Source organism: Panthera onca (genome assembly GCF_046562875.1).
Source record: "Panthera onca isolate mPanOnc1 chromosome E1 unlocalized genomic scaffold, mPanOnc1 haplotype 2 h2.Chr16_ul_6, whole genome shotgun sequence".
NCBI lineage: Eukaryota > Metazoa > Chordata > Mammalia > Carnivora > Felidae > Panthera > Panthera onca.
The window spans coordinates 881,745-906,322 of NW_027675820.1; the positions used below are offsets into that span (position 1 = coordinate 881,745).

Sequence of the window (24,578 nt, forward strand, 5' to 3'; positions counted from 1 at the left end):
GGGACAGAGAGAGACAGAGCATGAACGGGGGAGGGGCAGAGAGAGAGGGAGACACAGAATCGGAAACAGGCTCCAGGCTCCGAGCCATCAGCCCAGAGCCCGACGCGGGGCTCGAACTCACGGACCGCGAGATCGTGACCTGGCTGAAGTCGGACGCTTAACCGACTACGCCACCCAGGCGCCCCCCAACTACTGCTTTAATGGACTCTTGTCTCAGTAGCCAAAGGGTATAGTTAGGTTCTAAACTTCTGGGATTCATTATCGACCCTCCCCTCCCCCATTTACCCCTCTACTGTACTACCATCCCTTTCAGTAAAGAGTAATCCATGGGTGAGACAAGGCTCAGTCATTTGCCCTACTCCTAATTCCAAGGCTTATTCTCAGTGTTAACACACGAATACAGAATACACATTTCAGCTACTTCTTAATGGATTCCTCTCCCTTATATGTGGATGCAAACGTGTGCAAAGTGAGCTAAGGAATAATAAACTAAGTGGAGCTTAAGTGCTACATTAGGAAATGTGACTGCTAACAAACATTGGAGAAGGGGCTCTAAGAGAGGACAGAATGAGGCTTTTTCATTGAGAAAGGTGATGTGGAATGACATCTGCTCTTGCAAAAGCTGGTCTCTCAGATCTCCCAACTTAACAAAAAAAGTAGTATCAACATCTCATGGAATCTTGACTGTATGTCTGATGCCACAGTAAATCCCAGCATCTCAGATTATCAATATTGAAAGACACCTTCCAGACTGGCTGGTCCAAACTATCATTTTTCAAACTAGAAAACTGAGCCCCGAAGGGAAGGAAGAGAGGCTTGCCTTAATTAAGGGTAAAACTTCCTCAGCTGCAACAATGAGGCCAGGACTTACATTTTCTGATCGTCAGACCACTGTCTATAGCTCTTTCCTTTTTCTTGATGAATGGGGGGTGAGGGTGGTTGTTAATGTTTAGACCAATGTGAACACCAAGGAAGCAACTGCTAGGAGAAAAGAACCACTTGTACCCCTCCTGCTCAGAATGGCCCAGCATGCCCGTGGGGCCATCCCCACAGGCTCCCAGGATGAGAGAGCCCCTACAGATCCAGCAAATGGGCAGCAACTCCCTATGAATGATGCCAAGTGGGAGGGTCTGTATCCATCCCAAGTCTATGTGGGGTTGTTTGTTTGTTTTTAAATATGCTCCTTCCTCCTCAAATAAAACTACAAAATATAATGCAAATGTGTTTCTGTACATGTTCCTTTAGATTAAGCAAGCCTCATCATGGTTTCAGGTGACCCAATGAGAAAAATAAAATAAAATTGCACTTGTGGCCTCTCAGATTAAAGACTGAGTTAAAATGAGGTTGCCCAGCCCGTAGGAGAATAGGCCACACACGCTGATACAACTGGCCCATCATTCTAAATGTGGCACATATGCCCAGCAGACTCAGAGACCCATGGGAATGATTCCTTCACAAGACAGCCAAGAGGTAGATAAGTGCAATCAGCCCCATGGATGGATGTAGCACACAGAAGCACCAGATTGGGTGTAGGGGCGGGGGGGTGCCTTGGACAAGGGGCAGAGGGCCTGAAGGGTGGGGCCAGATCTCTGGCTCTCATCACAGCACTCTCCCTGGGAGGAAAAGCGTCCGGTCATGAAAGAAATTCCCAGTATGTAGCAAATGTCTACAGCAGTGAGAGTGTAGACGTAGCAGGTAAAGAGGTGATGCTGGTCTAAGGGTAACACGCGTCCTCCAATCGAACTTCTAGGGTGGGGTGCCAAGGAGACAAATGTGAAGGGTGATGATTATGAACTGGGGGACTCTGGCACATTCATCCAGGCCATGCATGACCCCTGAGTGGCCTTCCCATCCTCACTCCCAACAGAATTGCTGGCAAGGGCTCCCCTTGTGAGAGAACCATACTGGATTGAGGGGACAGCAAAAGACATAGGCAACTCCGATGGCTGCTCTTGCTTCTGATTTCTCCGTCAGCCTGAGGGAAGGCAAAGGAGATCAAAGTCCAGATGACACGACAAGGCTGCGGAGCCCAGCATTTGCTATCAGAGCTGCTGAGCGTCGGACCCAAGAACCGTCAACTCAAGGCAGAGTCAAGGCCCCTTCCTCTGGAACGAGAGGCTCAGCCCTGCCCTTCTCTTCGGGAGAAATGGCCGGAAAAGGAAAGCTGGCTTCTCAGTGAGGTAATGAACAGTACCTGCTCAGCTACGTGGGTCACCCTAAGGTTAAGCAGGAAGGATCCCTGAAGGAGGCATTCTGCGGACAAAGGCTGAGGAGCTCCACGTGTCTGGACACACCTCAAGTTTTAAATTACACACTCCCCCACATGCAGCACACTCACGCGCACACACGCACAGAGACCCACACCTCCACATACTGACATTCTTGTAACCCACCCCACTCCCAGCCCCCGATCCTGCCCCACGGATTTCGTTCCCTGTAAACATGACAGCAGATGTGTCCACAATTCTGGGACAGCCTGACAGTGAACTGAGGATGACTGCTTGTCATTAAGTGCCCCGGTAGGTGATGTTGGTGAAGGTGGATGTGGCCTCTTTATACAGTGGGTTGTTGGCCTGCGGAGAGAACAGAAATGTGTCTTACAGTGAATTCCTCAATTCTTCCCTGCCCTCAATGATTACATTTCGCCTGAAGAGTTTACCCAAGACACCTTTCTCCGGGCTACACCATCCATGAATCGCTTAATGCTCATTGTAACCCCATATTCGCTCCTGAGATGGGAGTGGGTAGGAAATAAGAGGAGAGAGAAAGTGGAATGCCATTGTGCTGCTGTTTCGAAGGGGTTGAATTCAACCCATTACTTTTTGGTGATCCCCAAACACCTCAGTACCACTTGTAGCCAGTATCTATTTCCTGCTTCTCTCCTGAACTCTCTCTTTTGCCCTTCTCCAATTTTTTTTTTCTTTTGTTGTGACTATGCTGGCGGATGCGGGCAGAGACGAGAAATGTAGCAGGTGGTAGCTGAAACAGAGAGGATAGCTTTCACTCAAAATAATTTTAATTTGTTCTCATCTCATCCTTCCAAGCGCTACCCACTGTCATGTTAGCAGGAAAAAATAAGACCCTCACTGGGTTGCCCAAATTATTTTCTAACAAAAAGTGATAAATCCCATAAGATCTGGCCGTCTTTAGGAGTCCCATTTCAAGAAATACAACACATTCTCATGTGCCGCTGAGATTCCAGATTTCTACACTGTACGAACAGAAACATCTCAAGTTTCTTGGGACCCTTGAGTACCAAGGCCTGAGGTGACCATCAAATGAGAACAAACTTTCAGCCTCCCGCTAGACATTCATGGACTCAAACAGCCATTTTGGAAGGTCCAGAAAAAAAAGTCAGAATGTGGAAGATGAGCCAAAGGAGAACAGAGCAAAATTAAGTATATAGAAAGTTCTCAATAGATGCTTGATTGAATGCAATCAGAATAAATTGCAGAGAGGATATGTTTTAAGAGGCTGGCCCAAAGAGTCATTTCTATCATAACTTGATTCTCTCCCACAATTGGGCAAGCTGTTGAACGTCTCTGTGCTCAGTTTTCTTATCTACAAACTGGCAATAATAACGTTCCCCACCCCCCATCATTTGTCCTGTCTTCCTCAATTAGAGACTATGTTTCCTTTTGATTATGTCAGTGTCCAGAGCAGAGCTGGGCCCTACCTGTACTCAGTCAGTTCTCACCTATGGGACCTATGGTCACTGTGTGGCAGTGAGAGACTCAGGTGGTTTTCAGGAATAATAAAGACAACAGGACCATCTCCCAATTTCCACAACAGAGACTAACTGGGAAATTATGGTGCTGGCTGAACCTGGCTCCCCTAAGTACCTACTATTTCCAGTTGAGGCTCTCAAACCAATGACTTAAGAAAATGCCCAGCCCCGACTCTTACTGTGTCCCATTTTGCTCTGGCTCGCTCTTCCTCAAATTTAGCAAACTCCTTCCGGTCATGGATGGTGATGAGGAGCTTCCAGATGAGCAGAGTAGCAAGGCCGATGAGCAAAATGGCCCCCATCACTGAGAGTAGGACCACCAGGATGTCAGGACCCTTGGGACACTCTGTCAGGAGAGAGCACAGAGCAGGGACGTTGTAAAGGCAACCTGACCAAGTAAGAAATTACTAGAAATCTCTCTGAGGGAAACAGGGCTTACAAAATAAATCAAAATTTTTAAAGGGGGGGGGGGGAGCACCAATATTTAAGACAGCAATAATCTGTCCTGAGTAGTTTAAATTAGAGGTCATAAGCAGGTCACCCCCGGTAGAATCTAACCTACTCAAGTGTTTATTAAAAAGTTGATTTTATGTTAACTCTACTGGATTTAAAACAAAAGCTTGATTAAATTTTTATTTTGTTGGCAGCATGGAATAATCAGGAGATTATCCCCCTAAAACTTCAGATTCTTCTTCTTCCCTTTAAAAACATGAATAAATAGAGGCGCCTGGGTGGCTCAGTCGGTTGAGCGTCTGACTTCGGCTCAGGTCATGATCTCACACTTTGTGGGTTCGAGCCCCGCATCAGGCTCTGTGCTGACTGCTTGCTCAGAGCCTGGAGCCTGCTTCAGATTCTGTGTCTCCTTCTCTCTCTGCCCCTCCCCTGCTCACGCTTTGTCTCACTCTGTTTCTCAAAAATAAATAAAAGTAAAAAAAAATTTTTTAAACATAAATAAAAAGGTCTGGAAACACTGCACCCACAGGGCAGCTCTGGTTAGATGTGAGTAGCTGCTGTCCCCTTTAGATGGGACACATTTTCTAGTTTGCCAGACTTGTCACCACCCTCTTTTCTCCACTAAACAGAGGCAACATGTTAACTTGTCATGGAGGCTGTGCTACTGTGGGTTCTGGAGCTAGACCGCCAGGGTTCGAATCCTGGCTGACAACTTACTTTGCTATGTGACCTTTGATAAACTATTTAACCTTTCTGGGTGTCTGTTTCCTATCTCTCCATGTTTAAAATGGAGAAAGTAATAGCACTGAATTCCAAAACTTATGAAGCATAGTTAAGTTAAATATATACTTTTAAAAATTGTTTTTAACGTTTATTTATTTTTGAGAGAGACAGAGCATGTATGGGGGAGGGGCAGAGAGACAGGGAGACACAGAATCCGAAGCAGGCTCCGGACTCCGAGCTGCCAGCACAGAGCCCAACGCGGGGCTCGATCTCACGAACTGTGAGATCATGACCTGAGCTGAAGTCGAACACCCACTGCGCCACCCAGGCACCCCAACTTATTTATTTTTTTAAGGATTATTTCTTTTTTAGAGAGAGAGAGAGAGAGAGTGCGCATGAGTGGGGGAGGAGCAGAGAGAGAGGGAGACACAGAATTTGAAGCAGGATCCAGGCTCTGAGCTGTCAGCACAGAGCCCAATAGGGGCTTGAACCCACGAACTGCAAGGTCGTGAGCTGAGCTGAAGTAGGACGCCTAACCAACTGAGCCACCCAGGCATCGGGCTCCATGCTGATCATGAAGCCTGCTTGGGACTCTCTCTCCCTCTCTCTCTGCCCCTCTCCCCAACTCGTGCATGCTCTCTCTCTCTCTCTCTCTCTCTCTCTCTCTCCCTCCCACAAAATAAATATTTAAAAAAAAAGAAACCTGTAAAAATAAACAAATAAGTTAAATATATTTAAAGAACTCAGAACACTGCCTAGCACAGACTCAGTGCTCAATAACTATCAGCTACCATTATTACTCGTGTTCTTGTTACACCTGTTTTCACTAATTTATTTACCTAGCTCCTTAGGCATTTGTATTTGTTTCTCTGGTTTGGATATGTACATCTCTGAGGGCTGGGAACCTAATGTCCTTGTTAGCACAGAGACCAGGAAGCCTGCCAACCCAGACAATATTTTGGGTTCCTTCCCAAAATATTTCGTCATCTTTAATCCTAACCCTATTGAAAGCCGACTTCCTGTTCAACCCTAGTCAACAACCAACACAGACAGAGGTGCATCACCCCTCTGAAGACCAAGCTGACTGTGCTCTGCAGAGCTCTGCTTCCCATAAACCACAGGTGTCTGATGGGTGACCTCACTCCAGTAACTTCTCAGGTGTTATGTAATTAGGTGTTTGAATATACGGGTATTGATGGGTCTGGAGAGGTGGTCATGCCTACTTTCCACACTGTCTCCCACCTTCTTCTCTAAACATACACCCTATGCTCACCACACATGACCCAAAAACAACCACCGATGCAGACCCAAGCTGGCTATTTCCCAAGCTACCAAATTATAACCTGTCTATAATTAAAGGAGCATCTGGAGAGAGGCTGTGAGGTTCCAGTGTCTGAGTTCCCAGGAGTGAAGGGCACCAGCTCTTCCGGGAACAACAATTATGAATTCTTGGGAAGAGAGGGCTGACCCTCAAACCTCAGAGTGAAATCTCTTCAATTCTGCATGTCAGTATGGGCAGGACAAGTAGAATGTCAAGAGGTCTTCAGGCAAAAACATCTATTAAGCATTTGTCCTGAAAGGAGTAGATGGCAGGATTCCCGGAAGAAGATGATGAGATCAGCTAGTCTCTAGAGAGCTCTCTCAGCCACGGTGATGAGGACCCATCGTGGAGACCCAAGGTCAGGAAAGACTGGGCAGGGCTGGCAGGTTTGACAAAAGCACAGGAAATCCAGTTAAACTTGAATTTCAGATAAACAATAATTTTTCAGCCTAAGTAGGTACTAAATGTTGAATGGGACATATTGTATTCGACGAGGCAACTCTATCTGGGAGTGATAAGGACCCAGCTCAGCGGAGCCCACTCCACATAGTAGGCTGAACACCACCCAGTCAAGGCCAAGCCCTTTGGCAGTGCTGTCTCTACTGCCTTGCAGTGGCCCAGCCCTTCAGGGAGACCATCCGCAAAGGCATGAGTTGGGGAAGAGAATGAGAATAATCCCCTCCTATGCTCTGGGACCTCAGATGACACATTCTGCACAAAGCCAGAACCCCTGAAAATAGTTGGGGGCGGTAGGTGAGAAGAGAGGTCAAATTCAGAATTCCAGGGCAACAAGATAGGGAATATGGGTCTGGGGTCCCATCTCCTCATGTGGAGGATGGAATCTACATCAGAAAAGCTACTCCACCCCCCACCCTGGGGGGTTATTTGTACCAGCTCAGGTTATCACCATCTTTCTGCCCCATAATTCCAAGTAGTGGATTCCATCTAAGAATATCAAGCCAAAAGATTTTGGTGTTACAGCAGAAGCACCTGCAAGGATTGTTATAGCAGAGATGAAGTAACGTTAAACCCCAAAGCAAGAACGTACTGCCCTTCAAAAATGAGAAAGCACAAAGGTGCAAATAGGGCGGGTGTGGAAAAATCCATGAAACGTGTTAACACAGGTGGGCGGGAAAGTGTGAGGGGTCATGGCCAAATAATCCACATGTGCTCCCCCACAGATACATACCCAGACTCTGCCCTCTCCCCTTCCCATGTCAGCTTTCCCTTGAGTCGCTAAATAAAATTAAGGTCATACCCTTTCCTTTACCTTCCTTCTCCCTTCTGAAGGGTGAGAGCCCTGGGAAAGGCAGGTGAACAATATCACGGTAGGGGGCGCCATGCTCTCCGGTACCCATGCAGCCAGCAACACCCTGGCTGACCCGGATGTAGTAGAGCTTCTTTCCACTGTCACCCGCTTCCTTCTCCAAGCAGCCAAAGTTCTCCGAGCAGGTTATCAACATGTATGCAAGCCTGCCTGTCAACTCGAATAATCAGTCCTAGTAACTCATTCAAAACCCGTTTACTAAGTATCTTCTCTGTAGATGACTGAGCCAAGTATGGAGATATAACGATAGATAAGACAGATGGTTCGTGTGTTCGTGGGGCACGTGATCTACTGAGGGAGATGGGTGATTAAAGAAGCAAGTTAATGGTGGAATGAAGGCCCATCTAAGGGAAACACAGCTGCTCTGGGACTCAAACAGGAGCACCCAACCGAATCAGAAGAAAGGATGATGGAGGAGGTCTGAGAAGGCTCACTAGGGGAAGTGATGTGTCCAAAGCAGAGGCACTCAAATATTGGGGCGTCTCACAACTGCCAGGAGCACTATTCAAGAACACAGAGGCTGGGGACACCTGGGTGGCTCAGTCGGTTAAGTGTCTGACTTTGGCTCAGGTCATGATCTCACAGTTCATGGGTTCGAGCCCTGCGTTGGGCTCAGAGCCTGGAGCCTGCTTCGGATTCTGTGTCTCCCTCTCCCTCTGCCCCTCCCATCTTTCTCTCGACTCGTGCTCCATCTTTCTCTCAAAAAATGAATGAACATTTAAAAATGTAATAAAAAATCAAATAAAAAGAACATAGAGGCTCATGGAAGCAGCATGGGGCTCAGGACTCTCGATTTTTTAGCAAGGGGAACATAGAAAAGTTGGAGACCCACTTTCCTAAAGCAGGGGCCAGCAAGCTATTGTCTGGGAGCCAAATGTGGCTTGCCACCTGTCTTTCTAAATATACTTAGGCTTGTGCATTAAATATAGACTATGGCTGCCTTCCTGTTACAATGGCAGAGTAGTCATGGCAGAGACCACAAGGCCCACAAAGCCTAAAATATTTATTTTGAGACAGAGAAAGCACGAGTGGGTGAGGGGCAGAGAGAGAGAGAGAGAGAGAGAGAGAGAGAGAGAGAGAGAATCCCAAGCAGGCTCCACACTGTCAGTGCGGAGCACAATGTGGGGCTCAAACCGATGAACCATGAGATCATGACCTGAGCTGAAATCAGGAGTCACACACCTAACCAACTGAGCCGCCCAGGTGCCGCCAAAGCCTAAAATATTTAACCCCTGGCCCTGAACAGAAAGTGTTTGCTGGACCCTGGTCTGAAGGAGGATTTGAAGAAATTTCTACAGCTGTAGGAATCAACTGACGAGCAACCAACTGACTTAGTCTCTGCCTTCAGACATTGTTCCTTCACTCATAGAAGCTCCTGTCTACCCCCCGCCTTGGCACAGCCCTTGTCCCTCAGCAGTATCACTATCAATTTACATGTCCCTCTCCCCCTGGCCTGTGAGTGCCACATCTGCTTGATTTATTGTTATATTCCCAGCACCTAGTCTACTGGCTGATATACAATAAGTACTCGAAAATATTTTCTAGTGATTCATCGCTTCGTCTGTTGTGTAAGAGAAAGGAAGGAGACGGGGGTGGTAAGGGGAAGAGAGCTAATCTACTACACTGGATGGCGACAAACCTGTGGTTGGTCTGTGTATGACGGATGAGCTCCTCCTGCTTCCAGAAGGCTGTGAGAGCAAGCACTATCTTTTCAGTGCTCAGAACACCTTGGCTTGGTGCCTCAAAGCCAGTACTGTGTCTCATGGTGACCCTGGTAAGGTCAACACCTCAAAGCATCAGGCCTTCCTCTGAAGCAGCGAACAGGTTGCCCTTGGCAACCACCTGACCTTAAGTGGAGCGGATGCTGAAGAGTCCCAGACTTTAAATTCCTCACTTCTTAATACTGTCACCTCAAAAAAATGCCAGGATGTATTTTGTCCCTTCGTGGGATCCATATCTACCTTCTTCCTTTCCTTACTCACCTTCTTTTTCTGCCTCCTCAATTAGCAAGTCACTTTCTCACAAAGATTGGTATTTAAATATCTCCCACCCCCAGATGACAGGCCCTAACTTACCACTTGTAAGGTAGTCTTAACTTGGCTGTTCTGTGTAAGAGGCGTAATGGGTGGAAATTGCTGCCTAACGTGGCTCTCCCTCTCCCTATAGGTGCAGTGTCAGGGGCCCTGGCGGTTCACGTACCTGGCTCCTCTACCACATAGAGAATGGACTTTCCACTGGAGTCTTCATAGTACTGGAATCTGACAACACAGTCATCTTCATTCTTGTACGTGCAGTTCACTGCATCCTTGCCAGTATCCTCTGAGGAAGGGGAAAATATGGGAGAGTGAAAAACAAGGCAATTCCTGGAAGACGGGGCCATCCCCAAACCCCAGTCATGGGACTTCTGAGAAAGTATGCAACAGGAAACCCTATGCCTGACATTAGGCAAGATGCCTAGACTTGAGATGGCTGTTGTGCCTGGCAATTGCCTCTAGATGACCCTCGCTGCTGAATTTTGTCCCTCCCAGACCCTTTTTGGTTCGTATTCCTTCCCTTGGAAGGGACATGACAGAACACATGACACAGTGTGATTCAAAGCCTGGCTCTACCACCTGTCAGCTGCGTAATATTGGGGAAGTTACTTGACCTCATTGGCTCTTTCTTCATCTATGAAAGGAAAAGGATAACCCACCTCACAACACTGGTAGAGAACTAAATGATGTCAAGTGAACAGTACCTAATAGAGAAGGGTGTTCCCTTCCCTCTCTTTCCTTTCCCTCCTGGCTCAACTATTCTCAATAGTTTGTTGGCAAAGCCCTTACATTTCTTCCGTTTCTGCGTCTGATCCAGTGTTCCTCTCCAGAGCCAGCCTCTCTTCTCTGACTCCCATCACTTTTTTGTAGGCTTCACCCCTTCTAATTCTGAAGCCTCTTATTCTGACAGGGAAACTATAGGTGCCCCTCTATCATTTGCACCACGTCCTATAGTGATGCAACCAGACAGGTAAAACTGACACACGATGATGTTAAGCAAATGCACCAAGATCACAACACAAGTACGTGATGGAACAGAACTAAAACAGGAGTCTCAGAGCACACCAGACTTGAACTCAATGATTGTTTCTCGGCCTTTTGGCTAAGATCAAGTGTAGTATCAGACTTGAACTCAATGAGCCGCCCGAAAACTAGTGGTATAAGAGTACAGTGGAAAGAGTAAGGATTTCCAGATTCATTCTAAGCTTAACTTGTTCGGGCAAGTTATGTAGCTTTCCTGAGATTCAGTTTCCTCATCTGCAAAATGAAGATAACAACAGTACCACAGTTCTACTCTACTAGGTGGCTGAGAAAAAGACAAGATCATGTGTATGAAAAGATACTTGCCTAACTTTTATAAGTTACACAATTCCATACAAACAAGCATTTATCTTTATGATTATCATGGCACGGGGGTGGGGGTAAGAGAAATACTTTCAACTAACCTGAGATTCCCCTCTGGTCTAGGTAATAAAAACATCTCACATCTCTCTCAGCAGTCTTGCCCGCCTGAGCTAATCACAGCATACCGATTCTCCTCAGGAGGAAAAGCCGTCTCTTCAAACTCAATCCCCAAATCATGCCCCTCACCCCCCCCCCCCCACCAGCCCCACTTCTGATATTAGCCAAAGGATCCAGAGAGCTGACCCTTTTCTGTAACACCCCAAGCCAGAAGCCGACTGACTGGCTGTGTCTCACTGTGGCTCTCACTGAAAACATGTTTCCTGCCTTCGTGAGAGACAGCTATCTCAGGAGAGATTGCCATCTCCCTAGACCAACCAATGCCTAGCTGACCCAGATAACATCAGATGTGCTGACAGCAACAAAGATTATCCCCTTTTTGGTCAAGGTGAAATTCAAACTACAGGGGCGCCTGGGTGGCGCAGTCGGTTAAGCGTCCGACTTCAGCCAGGTCACGATCTCACGGTCCGTGAGTTCGAGCCCTGCGTCAGGCTCTGGGCTGATGGCTCAGAGCCTGGAGCCTGTTTCCGATTCTGTGTCTCCCTCTCTCTCTGTCCCTCCCCCGTTCATGCTCTGTCTCTCTCTGTCCCAAAAATAAATAAACGTTGAAAAAAAAAAAAAAATTAAAAAAAAAAAAAAAAAAAAAAAAAGAAATTCAAACTACAATGACTGCAGGCAAGAGTTTTGCTCACCACTGTATTTTTATCTGTCTTATTCTAGGAAGGGCTCCAGAGAGCCAAAAAAGGCTACAGCATTATGATTTTAGCTAAAATCCATAAGGGTGAAGGTTTCCCTCCAAACCAGCAGAGCAGTATGCCTGGGCATTGCTGAACACTCTCAGTTAAGTAAACTCAGTAAATGGTTACTAGCCTCCTAAACTGACATCACCTAGCCTAGGTTTCTTCATCCGTAAAATGGGATGCATTGTCTTCCTCTCCCTGGGGAGGTCAAGTTAGGGTTGATTTCTACATACTTTAAAAGTTATCTGTAGGGTCTTGCTGAGTCTGTGGGTGCCGGGAAGCAGCAGAATGGGGAGGGACTGTGGAACAAATTAGCAGAGGGCACAAGAGGACTCAGGGAAGCTGGCCTTTATTAAGTGCCTAGTGTGCATCAGGTCTGTACAACATGCCTTTGAGGCAGGGATTACTCTTCCATTTTACTGATGAGACATAGACACGTTTTGGGATCAACTGAAAACTTCAGCAGCCGCATATGTGCACAATTCTAAGACATGCTGAGCTTACTGAGCTCCTTCACAGGCTCAATCTCATCACGACAGTAACGGCTGCAGGTATTTTCTTTATGTAGGTCTCCTCGGTCAAATTTCTTACACTCCACACACTTCCTAAAAGAGAGACGACACAGAGATTAAGACAAGGGAGGAGAGGGACGCCTGGGTGGCTCAGTCAGTTAAGCATCCGACTTCGGCTCAGGTCATGATCTCGCCGTCTTCGAGTTCGAGCCCTGTGAGTTTGAGCCCTGCGTCAGGCTCTGCGCTGACAGCTCAGAGTCTGGAGTCTGTTTGAGATTCTATGTGTCCCTCTCTCTGCCCCTCCCCAATTGCACTCTGTCTCTCTCTCTCTCTCTCAAAAATAAAGAAACAAAAAAGACGAGAGAGGAGCAAACCTACGTGTGTGTCAGTCCAGCTCTGACATCCACACACCAGAAAGCTGCCCCACCTTGGAAAACAAACACCGAAACAAAAACCCCTGTAAGACAATTCTGGGGGACCCAGAGGGTCGGGTCTGGAGTTCAGGGGTGGGAGTTCCTCCTCACCCAGAGGCAGAGCCTGGCAGGCAGAAGGCCCCAGTCCCCTCATTAAACTTCTTCATGTCCCATCCGAGAGTGTGACAGGAGGTAAGGCGTGTGCCACTTCGAGGAGCCTTAAAGGCAGAACCGGTCATGTAATCTGGGGACCCAGCACAAAAGAAGATGTCAGGCCCCTTGTTCAAAAATCCCTAAGCATTACAAGACAGTGCCAGCAGAGCGGTAAACCAAGCATGGGGCCCTTCTAAGCACAGGGCTCTGTACAAATGCACAGGTTGCATGCCTATGAGCCCAGCCCTGCTGAAAGTGGCAAGAGAAATGGCAGGAGCTTCCCCTGACCCCAGATGAGTGGAGTTTGTACTAGCGAACATCTCCTGTTTCACAGAATCCTTCATAACTCCAGCCCAACTCTCCCACACGATCGGAACATGAGAACGTTCCCCAGAAGTTCCCTGGTTTAGCCTTCCTCCCAACTCAGGGATTCAGGATGCCATCCCAGGAGAGGGGTTTCTCCAACTGGAGTCCAGCGGGTGCTACTTTGGCCCCTGCATGGTTGGCTCTCCCTCCCTCTTTGCCCAAACTTTTCCGTGGGAAGAGGAAAACTAGCCTCTTAGCTGCAGCGGACGCCTCCTCCTGAAGCTTTGGTGAGTAAGAACCTGGAGGGTTGGGGATTCTAGCCTGGGGGACCCCCTCCCTCCTTCTAGCACCCGACTGGCTCCAACTCACTTCTCTGCCCACTCACTTCTTAAAGGTGCAGGCGTCAGGGCAGGTGGGGCACTTCTCACAGGTGTCCCCGTAGGAGCCGGGCTGGATGCACTTGCAGCTGCCGCACTTACACTCGCCCCGGCCGCTGCACAGCAGCCCGTTGCTGGACATGCAGGTGTCGGTGCGCGTGGTACAGTTGCAGTAGAAGCCGGTCCAGTCGGAGTCACACAGACAGTCCCCACAGCTGCACTGGCCGTGACCTGAAAGCACACAGCCCGAGGGGGCGGGCAGCAGGTGAGGGGCCCCAACCCGTGGCTCAGCCTGCTCTCCAGCTTTACCCTCATCCACCCTCCTCCCACGGCCACTCATTAACACCCCACGGAAGCGTCACCACCTTCTATCCTTCTAGCCTCATGCTGCTAGCTCTGCCTTGACGCCCTTTCGTCCTGTGATCGCTACCAAACTCCCACTTACCTTTCGAAGCTCAACTCAAAAGTTCCTTCCCCTCCATAACTTTTTCTGACCTCCCCGGAGCAAATTGTCTACTACGTGTTCTCCCAGCACTTACATATGCCTCTATTTTAACCCTCATGACCAGCCCATTTGCTTGCCTATCTGTTTCTCTTTCTAGATTTTGAGCTCCACAGTGAGAGAGGACATATCAATTTGTCCGTCGGCAGGGATTAGCGTAACGTCTGAAATACAGTAGGCATGCAATTAATGTTTCTTTATCCATTTATGCAACAAATATTTATTGAGCTCACACTGGGCACTGGAGATTCGGCAGTAAATGAGACAGGAAAGGTCCCTATTACCGTGGAGCTTGTGTCCTAGTTAAGTTCCTGGGTAGGGTGCCTGGTGGCTCAGTTGGTTAAGCATCTGACTCTTGATTTCAGCTCAGGTCATGATCTCACGGTTTGGTTAGTGAGGTCAAGCCCTGCATCAGGCTCTGGGCTGACAGCCTGGAGCCTGCTTGGGATTCTCTCTCTCCCTCTCTCTCTCTCTCACACACAAAATAAGTAAATAAACATTAAAAAAGAAAAAAAAATCCTGGGAACCACACACACATTCACCAGCATGTGCCCTGTGTTGTATCATCACAGTACTGCAGAGAGCCATCAGCCCTAGTAGGAAAGACCTACTCACTTTACTGCATGAATGTAGGAATGGGAAAGAGAGATTGGGGTAGGGGGTAGATTGGTTAAATGCAGGTGTTAACTCTCAGTGCTACATCCCCCTAATCACTTAACAAGGCTTGAAAACTTGGCTCTCCCAAACTCAGAAGAAAGGGTGACTCATTCTCAAGGATTCCGAATCAGGAAGAAGTGGATGAATAATAAAAATCTGACTGTTAATCAGAGGAAAGGCAGGGAGCCAAGGGGAAGTAACCTCAACGGGTCTCAAAATCATGTCACTGTGTGAGCGGATGGGCCCCAAGATGGTGGAGGAGAGCGAGGTGCATAGGCTCAAACAGACACTAGCTGGCATCTTCTGCTCCCCAGGGACCCCAGTGGGTCTGACTAGAGGCCCTTGGTCAATGAGTCTCTCTGCCAGTGATCCTAGCACCATCCTCTATTCAAGACTCAGACACACCTTTGCTGCCTTGGAAAGAGATGTCTGCTTCTTTCTGGATGGCAAACATAAGGTCAGCTGCCCCAGCTCCAAATATCTGGAGAGTAGAGCCCGCTCCACCCGGAGGCAAAGGGAATGGTCTTGTGTAACCTTTGTCCACCAGTCATTGGCCCAGGTCTGAGGGCAAGACAGCTCCTGTCAGCTGAAGATAATTCCAAGGAAGGGGCAGCTGTGAGCCATTATCAGCAGCCCTAACAGCAGCTGGAGGGGCCCCACAGTGTCTACTACAAGCAGCTTTCAGTGATGGCTCCCGAACAGGGAAAGGCAGACGCCACAGAGGTCTGGCAGCACCCGGAGGCCTCCGCCTCCTCAGAAACCCTTGTCCCATAGTGTTTCCTTTGTGAGGCCAAACAAAGTAACCTTTGAGAAGATGGTCTGCCAGGCCAGCCACGGAGCGAGGCTGGAAGTAGAGTGGCGGGCCGGAGCCGGCAGGCCGAGCCCGAGCCCTGGCAGGGTCAGCCCTCAGAAGGAAGCTACAGTGCGGTAATGTCACAGGACTGGCATCCCTCCAGCAAAAGGGTGGCTGAGCCTGGGTTCACAGCAAAGTCAGAGGAGGAGGGTGAGAAATGAAGAGAGAGTGTAAGAAAGAGGAGGGAAATAGAAAAGAAGGCAGCAGGGGAGGGGTGGAGATGAGGGAGGGGGAGGGGTAAGGGAGGAGCAAGTATTTTAGGTCAGAGGGAATGACCTCTCCCTATAGAGCGTGACTCCCAGGCCGATGTCAGCCCCACTCCTCCCTGCCTTATGAGCCGACCCTTTGTCTGACATCCTACTTCCTCCATGAAGCCACCCAGGCCTCCTCTGTTCACACTGGGTCTCTCTCCAGGAGACTCCTATAACATTCCCCAGGGACAACTCACTTCTTTTCTTTAATTTTTTAAAAATGTTTTATTTATTTTTGAGAGACAGAGTGAGAGTGGGTGGAGGGGCAGAGAGAGGGGAAGACACAGAATCGGAAGCAGGCTCCAGGCTCTGAGCTGTCAACACAGAGCCCAACGCGGGGCTCAAACTCACAAACCACGAGATCATGACCTGAGCCGAAGTTGGACGCTTAACCAACTGAGCCACCGAGGCGCCCCAAGGACGCCTCACTTCTAAGATCTGGCACGTTCTGCCTCATGTTGTGAATTATCCTCAGGTAAGTTAATTAAGGGCAAAACTGTCTTATTCATGCCTCCCTATCCCACAACACTACAGCACAGAACCTGGCTCAGGGGTGTCTGATCAATCTATGCTCATGGATGTCCCTCGGGGAGAAGGATGAGTCCCTCGGGGAGTCCCTCGGGGAGAAGGATGCACTCCCTGATGTTTCCGAAGGAAGTGCTGATAACAGATGACCACAAAAGACCATGCCTCCAGCGGGGAGGGGGAAGGCCAGAGGCTGGGGAAATGGCTAAGTCATAGCATGCCCCCCTCGTGAGCCACTGCTTGCAGCAAAGAACAGACCAGGCCAGCAGCCCAGGGAAGAGACAATGGTGAACTGGTCTACAAACTGAGTGGTCAGGAATCACGCATGCCCCCTGTTCACCCGTGTGGACTGAGCGCCTGGCACAGAACAGGTGCTCAATAAGTGTGTGTCCCTGAGCATCCGTCACTGGGGAGTGTGACGGCAGCACCACAGGATCCAGACCTGCAGCCAGTAGGCACACAACACCCGGGCTGGCAGTGGGGGAGGGAGGCCTCTGAGCTGCTGCCTGGGGTTCCCTCCTGAATTGGGTGGAGCGCATTGCTGACGAGCTGTGCTTGCACCAGTGAGAGGCAGGAAGCAGGCTGCTGAACCCGATGGCTTTGTTTCGCAGCATCGGTGGGGCCAGCAGCTGAAGGAAACACACTCTGCCCGCGGTCCCTCCCACCCTGCCTCATACCAGACCAGGAACCAGGAGGCTTGGAGGACAAGTGGCCCTCCCTCTGTCCCTGGTGCCCCCAAGGGGCTATCTGTAGGCCTCACGTAGGACAACCCTCTTCCCCTCAGCCCCACCCTACTCCCCGTGGTCTCCCACATCAAACTTACCATTCCTTTTGGTACTCTGAATATGATGTAAGTACTATTCACTAGTAAAATGAGCTGAAATGCCTCCCTCGCCCTCTAATTCAAACTGCTGTTGGGGGGTCCGTGCCTGATCTCTTTCTCCCCTAATCTCCCTGCTACCATTTTTTTCCAATCTCTGTCAAATTTTGCTGACATGAATAAAGGAAACAATGTTGTAGATAATAAAAAGAAGTCTTTTTTATGTGACTTGGGCATGTTTTAGAATGACATAGATTTATGGGGCACCTGGGTGGCTCAGTCAGTTAAGCCTCCGACTTCAGCTCAGGTCATGATCTTAAGGTTTGTGAGTTCGAGCCCCATGTCGGGCTCTGTGCTGACAGCTTAGAACCTGGAGCCCACTTCGGATTCTGTGTCTCCCTCTCTCTCTCTCTCTCTGCCCCTCCCTCACTCATGCTCTGTCTCTGTCTCTCTCTCTCTCTCTCTCTCTCTCTCTCAAGAATAAATAAACATTAAAAAAAATTTTTTAAGTTTTTTTAGAATCAAATTGTTTTTTTAACATTTCTTATTGAGAGACAGAGACAGAGCATGGGCACAGGAGGAGCAAAGAGAGAGGGAGACACAGAATCTGAAGCAGGCTCCAGGCTCTGAGCAGTCAGCACAGAGCCTGACGCAGGGCTGAAACTCACAAACTGCAAGATCATGACCCGAGCTGAAGTAGGATGCTTAACCAACTGAGCCACCAGGTGCCCCCTTTTTAATTTTTTTTTAAAAGAATGACATAGATTTACCTTTCTAATCAAGTTTTCATATACATATATATACATATATATATATATATATATATAAATTTTAAAGTTTATTTATTTGAGAGAGAGAGCGAGCTCAAGCAGGAGAGGGGCAGAGAGAAAGGGAGAGAGAATCCTAAGCAAGCTCCACAGTGTCAGGGAGGAGCCCATCGTGGGGCTTAAACTCACAAACCCTGAGATTGTGACCTGAGCCGAAATCAAGAGTCAGTTAACCATCTGAACCACACTGGCAGCCCTTTCTAATCAAGCTTTCTTAAAGGCAGATGTTAAAGTGAACATCTGGTTGGATTAGTTCGGCTCCTTTAAGCCCCATTGCAAAGGAAGCCAATCTCCGCCATAGATTTGATCACCAAAGAAGCCAATTATAATCTGTGTTAATTAACCACACAATACACCCATAAACCAATCCTAAACAACTTGCAAATGTCTTTGATCTCTCTGTCACAAGAGGAGACATGTGCTCAGAGACCATAATCCAGCGAAAACCTATCCCCAGTGCCCCAGGAACTACTCAGGCTGCCTAGTTGCCTCTGCAAGTATTGTCAGCACATACAGACGACATTCACATTAGTTCCACTTGGTCTAGCTGGGGAAGTAGCCTAGGAGCAGTCTTTAGGGCAAGGAAAGACCAGGTTGAGATTTTCCGTGGGCCTCAAGACTTTACTGAATTTTGTAATGAGAAGGACAAAAAGTATCCTGCAGGTAGAAGGAGCCAAAATCGTAACCCCCAGTTTGCAGGCTGGGCCTCTCAATGGCAATCCTTTCCCATGTCTGTGCTGTCCAGCATGCCACGAGCCACGTGGAGCTCCTGAGCAACAGAGGAAATGAATTTTTCATTTTTCATTTATTTTTTAAATTTTTTTAAGTTCATTTGAGAGAGAGGAAAAAAAAAAAAAACCTCCAATGGGGGAGGGGCAGAGAGAGAGAGAGAATCCCAAGCGGGCTCTATGCAGTCAACACCCTGGCAGTGCAGTCAGAGCTTTAACCTACTGAGCCACCCAAGCGCCCCTCATTTTTCATTTAACTTAAATTTATTTAAATTTTATTTAAGTTATAATTCAATGTGACTAATTTACAAATAAATAGCCACACGGGGCTACTATATCTGACAGCACAGATCTAGAATCCAAAACGTTATAGTGCCAATAGCGATAACAAAATAGTGCCAGCATGTAAAAAGAGCTTATGATTTTCCACTCATTGTTCCGAGTGTATTGGCTGTTAAACGTGCTCCATTGCCTTGCTTTTTTACTATTTTCCAAGTCTTGTCATGAAAAGACAAATTCATGTAAAATAATTACTACCAACTTTACTACGCATTCTGATACCATGCAGTTTCCGAATCTGTAACTACTAAAAATCTAATTACCAGCAGCCAGAGATTTTTTTTTTTAACCTAAAAAGGGAGTTGTTCCGCATCCTTGAAATGATCAAGAGCCAGTGATTTAAAGTATTAGCAGGATGGCAGGTGGAAGAAAAGAAAATAACGGTCTTCACCTTCAGGCTCCCCCACTCGTTCCCATGCTCCAGGAGAGCAGAGGCTCCCTTCCGCTGTGTACCCCAGGAGCAAGGACGCGGGGAGCAGAGCGGAATTACAGAGAACCTCCTTCCTGTCTTCTGCCGTTGGAGTGGAAGGACCATCCACTCGGCTCTGCCTGCTGGGCCTTCCTGTGCCCACCTAAGCCCTGGCCTAAGTTTCCAGAGGCTGTGGATGTGCGAGCGAGCGTGCGCGGGTACAGGGGCGGGAGGGTGTGCAGTTTCACTCACCTGAGCACATCTCCCCCTTATAGCGGACGCAGGAGAAGTCATCACACTCGCAGTACTTGCCCGTGATCTTGCCAAAGTCACTGCTGTGGCAGACGCACTGGCCACACAGGCACTCGCCCCGCTGGCTGCAGGCGGGCTGGCCCTCCCGGGGGCTGCACTCTTCCTGCTGCGAGGGGCGGTAGTCCTCTTCGGAGCACTCGCACTGGGACCCCAGCCACCCGGGCCCGCAGCGGCACACCCCACACTCAAAGGTCCCGTTGCCATTGTTGCAGCGGCGGCTGTAAGGCTCAGCATGGGCCTGGCACGCACAGTCACAGTCGAAGGTGACCTGAACGGTGAGGCTGTCTTTGAAGCCTACAGGCTTGATGGTGAAGGACTTCTCCCTCTCCTGCGGGCAGCCTCGCACCTTGGCCTCAATGCTGAAGCTCACCTGGGTGGAAAGGAAGACCGCATTCAAACACAGGCGCACCCTGTTATCACTCCAGCCCTGGAGGGAAAGAAGCCCCGCCCTGCCCCGCCCTGCCCCGCCCTGCCCTGCCCGGGAATATCCAAACTGGGTGTCTCATCCCCCAGCAACCTGGAGTTCCTCAGCCTCCAAATGACCAAGGTCTGCAAAGCAAAAAGAAAAGCCTGGGGACAGTTGTCCAGTTGTATCTGGTTGGGTGCACAGACATAATTTACAGTCAGGAGAGAGGTTGGTTTTGGTTTTTTTTATATATATATCTATTTTTTGGGAGACTGCAAGTGGGGGAAGGGCAGAGAGAAGGACAGAGGATCTGAAGCAGGCTCTGCGCTGACAGACTGACAGCAGTGAGCCTGAGGTGGGGCTCGAACTCACGAACTACAAGATTATGACCTGAGCTGAAGTTGGATGCTCAACCAACTGAGCCACCCAGGTGCCCCTGGATATGTGTGTGTGTGTGTGTGTGTGTGTGTGTGTGTGTGTGTGTGTGTGTGTGTTTTAATTCCACCTGTGAAATAAGCCAGCTCAAGCAGAACAGAACCTGTGATCTTATAAAAATTCTTCTCTGGCCAATGAAGCCAGCTGGACTGATTATACACAAGGTCAGTCAGCCAGACACACAAAGCACTATATGGCACCACACGATGCCACACAGTGACCAAAGGCTCAGGATCTACTGTTTAATTTCCATATAGTACATCATCACTTGTGCAGTCAAACACCTTTCCGGCCAATATTTCTTAGACAGGATATGTGCACATGTTCTAGAATATAGATAGGTGTACGGACAGATGGATGGACCTAGATACAGAAATGATAGAGATACAGGTGATACCGGTGATAGAGATATAGCTATCCCCCTTTCTGCTTCCCTCCCTCTTCACCAACCCCTCCCCCCATCGGCAGAAGCAGAAGAGAACCAGTAAGGAAAGAAAGCCATAGAGGCCACAGAGGGACCTGAGAGGCAAAATGAACATTTGCGTTCTGGAAGTCTATGACAGTGGGTATTTGGTATTTTTGCCTGTTCCATTTGCTGTTGAATCTCCAGCAGCGAATGATGCCTGGCACAAAGTTGGCGCTCAGCAACTATCGGTAGATGTGACTGCCATTTCACATTGTAGAGGAAAGACAGGTATTACCTTAGGGGAGGCTGGAGACTGGGCCAAAGGTAAGAAATATTTTCATTTGCAATCAGCTGTGCATAAACAAACAGAGGTAAGCTAAACGCAAGTTTTTTAAAGATCTCCACGTAGCGGAGAAGTTTAGACAACAGGAGTCAGAGGAAAAGGTTGGCAGCTCCGTTATATCCAACTTGTAATGACCTTCGGGAAGAAGGTGCAGGGGAGGAATGGAAGGGTGCCCACAGACGCTCAGGGGCAAAGGCCAGGGCCAGAGCTGAAGCTTCAGCCCCTGCCCAGCCCAGCCCACCTCACCGTGTCTCCAATCTTGAGTCCGACACAAGACTTGAGCCCAGGGATGACCTCGTTGTTGAGACAGGTGGCGTTGAAGGATAGAGACAGCTCCTCGGGGAGGTCCCGCACTTCCAGCTCTACTTTAGAGCGGATTTTCTGAGCAGAAAGGGGGCAAAAGAAGGTTAAGGAGATGAGCCGAGAGGAAGTAGACAGGAACCAATTCCACCCCAAGTAAAATACCAGGTGGCCATGGACTCACCGCGGCAGTGCTGGGTGCTGGGGTTTGCTTAGAAGCTGCCAGAGGAGAGCATCCTTAGGAGCCTATTTCTTACAATATTTCCTGCCCAAGGTCTGCTCCTCTCTCTCTCTCTGTGCCCCCTGGTGTCTAGTTGAATCTGGGTAAAATCTAAACCAGCCACACCCTCCTGCAAGCCTCAGAGACATGCAAAAAGGGAGGGCTAGCACTGGTCACCTTGGATAGTAGCTTTTTTTACCTAATTTTTAACCAACCTCATCTTCCCCTTGGCTCAGCTCCCTCTTCTCTCTATTGTTGGAGCCCTATCCCTCACCCTGTCCTTCCTCATCACCACCCCCAACCTCTCTTTCCTTTCCACCTTCTCTAAGCTCTTCCACCCACTGCTCCTGACACTCCCTGGCAATTCTTTCTGAGCCATTTCCCTCTCAGAAGGCTGCATTCCTCCCAGTGCTGGCCATCAGCCAGCCTCTAGAAGAATAAGAGGAAGGCAGTGAAGGCTGCATCGTGGACTCACATCCAGGACTCCAAAATCTGCGTTCCCTCCTGGGGAATGCCGAGTGAGGTGGGTTCTTAGCAGACCCAACCCCAGTGCGAGACACTTACCCCATAAGCATCAACAATGAGCTGAAGGACGTTGCTGGAATTGGCAGACAGAACCCCCACTGTCGTCCCTGGGATGAGCTCGCTATAGTTCTAGAAGGTAAGACAGAGAGATGTGCAAGGCTGACTAAATGAAGAGGGTGATCTCAAAAGCCCTCCCCAAATCAGAATGAGGGTCTTGAAACGAAGATTGAGGGAAGGATGGGATATTTTACTTGTCACTTCCAGGAACAAACCTAGCAGTTTTGCAGCCCTGAGAAAAATTATAAAGAACTTCTCACACCCCTCTCCCCCAATAAATTACTCCCCTCCAGCACCACAAACACCAACACACCCATCCCGTGAGGTTCAAGGTTGGAGGAGAGAGACCATAAAAAGGAGCCATTTGCCCCTGGGAATAGGCTGGAGGAGGGGCTTTCCTGGTTGGGAAGCATGGCCCGTGCTAGTGTGCCTGGGTTCCCAGAGACGGCTCCACCCAATACAGACCCCACTCCCGAAATCCCTGAAGGCACAGTCACCTGGTAGAGACTGACTACATTTTCCGTTACAGCAAAGATCAAATTGATGTTTTTCTGGGATAGCTTCTCGGTCATCAGCCCCAGAGAGGGATACTCCTGTAAAATGGGAGGATGTGGAAGTCAGTTAAGAATTCACCTGAATTCTACACCTTAGAACTTGGCTGATTTGGGCTGTGGCCCAGACGGTGGTGGTGCTGAAACCTTTTCACGCCATGATCAGTGTGAGGCAATGGACTAAGTGGCAACGCAAACCCAGTTGTGAACTCCAGGGACAGATGAAGAGGCAAAGGCTGGTCAAAGCCAAGCATCTCAGGGCACCTGGCTGGCTCAGTTGGTTGAGTGTCTGACTCTTGATTTTGGCTTAGGTCATGATCTCACAGTTCATGAGACTGATCCCCGCATCAGGCTCTGCACTGACAGCGTGGAGCCTACTTGGGATTCTCGCTCCCTCCCTCCCTCTCTGCCCCTCCCTGCACACTGCGTGTGCTCTCTCTTTCTCTCAAAATAAATAAATAAACATTAAAGAGAACCCAGGCAGCTCAGTTGGTTGACGGGGTCATGATCTCACGGTTTGTGAGTTGAAGGCCCTCATCAGGCTTGCTGCTGTCTGCACAGAGCCCACTTCTGATCCTCTGTCTCCGTCTTTCTGCCCCTACCCCACCCATGCATGCGCACGTGCGCGCTCTCTCTCCCTCTCTCTCTCAAAAATAAATAAAACGTTTAAAATAAATAAGCATAGGGGTGCCTGGGTGGCTCAGTCGGTTGAGCATCCGACTTCGGCTCAGGTCATGATCTCACGGTCCGTGAGTTCGAGCCCCGCATCGGGCTCTGTGCTGACGGCTCAGAGCCTGGAGCCTGCTTCCGATTCTGTCTCTCTCTCTCTCTCTGCTCCTCCCCCGCTCACACTGTCTCTCTCTCCTTCAAAAATAAATAAACATTAAAAAAAATTTTTTTTTGGGGCGCCTGGGTGGCGCAGTCGGTTAAGCGTCCGACTTCAGCCAGGTCACGATCTCGCGGTCCGTGAGTTCGAGCCCCGCGTCAGGCTCTGGGCTGATGGCTCGGAGCCTGGAGCCTGTTTCCGATTCTGTGTCTCCCTCTCTCTCTGTCCCTCCCCCGTTCATGCTCTGTCTCTCTCTGTCCCAAAAATAAATAAAAAAAAACGTTGAAAAAAAAAATTAAAAAAAAGGAATTGAAGATGTAAAGCTGAGGGCTATCACTCTTGCCAGCCTCAATTTTCTTAATGAATTAAAAAAAATCTGGTTGAAAAAAATGATGTTCAATGAATGCTTAGGGAATTCTGGTACTGGAGGCAAACATTATGTAGTTCTAAACAATAGTAGGTTGACTTTTGATGAATGAACTTCCAATTTAGTTTTTTCTATTTATTAAGTTCTCTGAATCACTGCTAATCATTTATATTTTTTCCCATGTAAACATGAAATTTGATATTTCTCTTCCTGAAAATTTCGAATATGACAAGAAAGTGTGGTGCTTTACTTCCAAGATAGAACATCAGATTCAACTGCTAAAATAAAGATTGAGGTCCAAAAAAGCATACATTTGCAATCAGTACATATGACAGATGGCAGCATTCAAATTCATATCTTGGAAACAGTATAA

At 48.6% G+C, this 24,578-nt stretch overlaps 1 protein-coding gene and 1 pseudogene across 1 annotated transcript; one reads left to right on the top strand and one right to left on the bottom strand.

Moving 5' to 3' along the window:
• Positions 1 to 388: 388 nt before the first annotated feature.
• Positions 389 to 23,266, bottom strand: LOC144615189 (integrin beta-3-like). Its single transcript, XM_081794836.1, has 10 exons — positions 23,108 to 23,266; positions 22,959 to 23,054; positions 22,444 to 22,533; positions 21,601 to 21,740; positions 19,710 to 20,134; positions 13,555 to 13,777; positions 12,290 to 12,390; positions 9,751 to 9,870; positions 3,907 to 4,073; positions 389 to 2,573 (listed from the first exon to the last, which is right to left on the bottom strand). Exons 1-10 carry the CDS (start codon positions 23,264 to 23,266, stop codon positions 2,508 to 2,510), a joined length of 1,587 nt encoding a protein of 528 aa, XP_081650962.1. The 3' UTR covers positions 389 to 2,507.
• LOC144615209 (U2 spliceosomal RNA) lies at positions 10,667 to 10,821 on the top strand (annotated as a pseudogene).
• Positions 23,267 to 24,578: the final 1,312 nt, after the last annotated feature.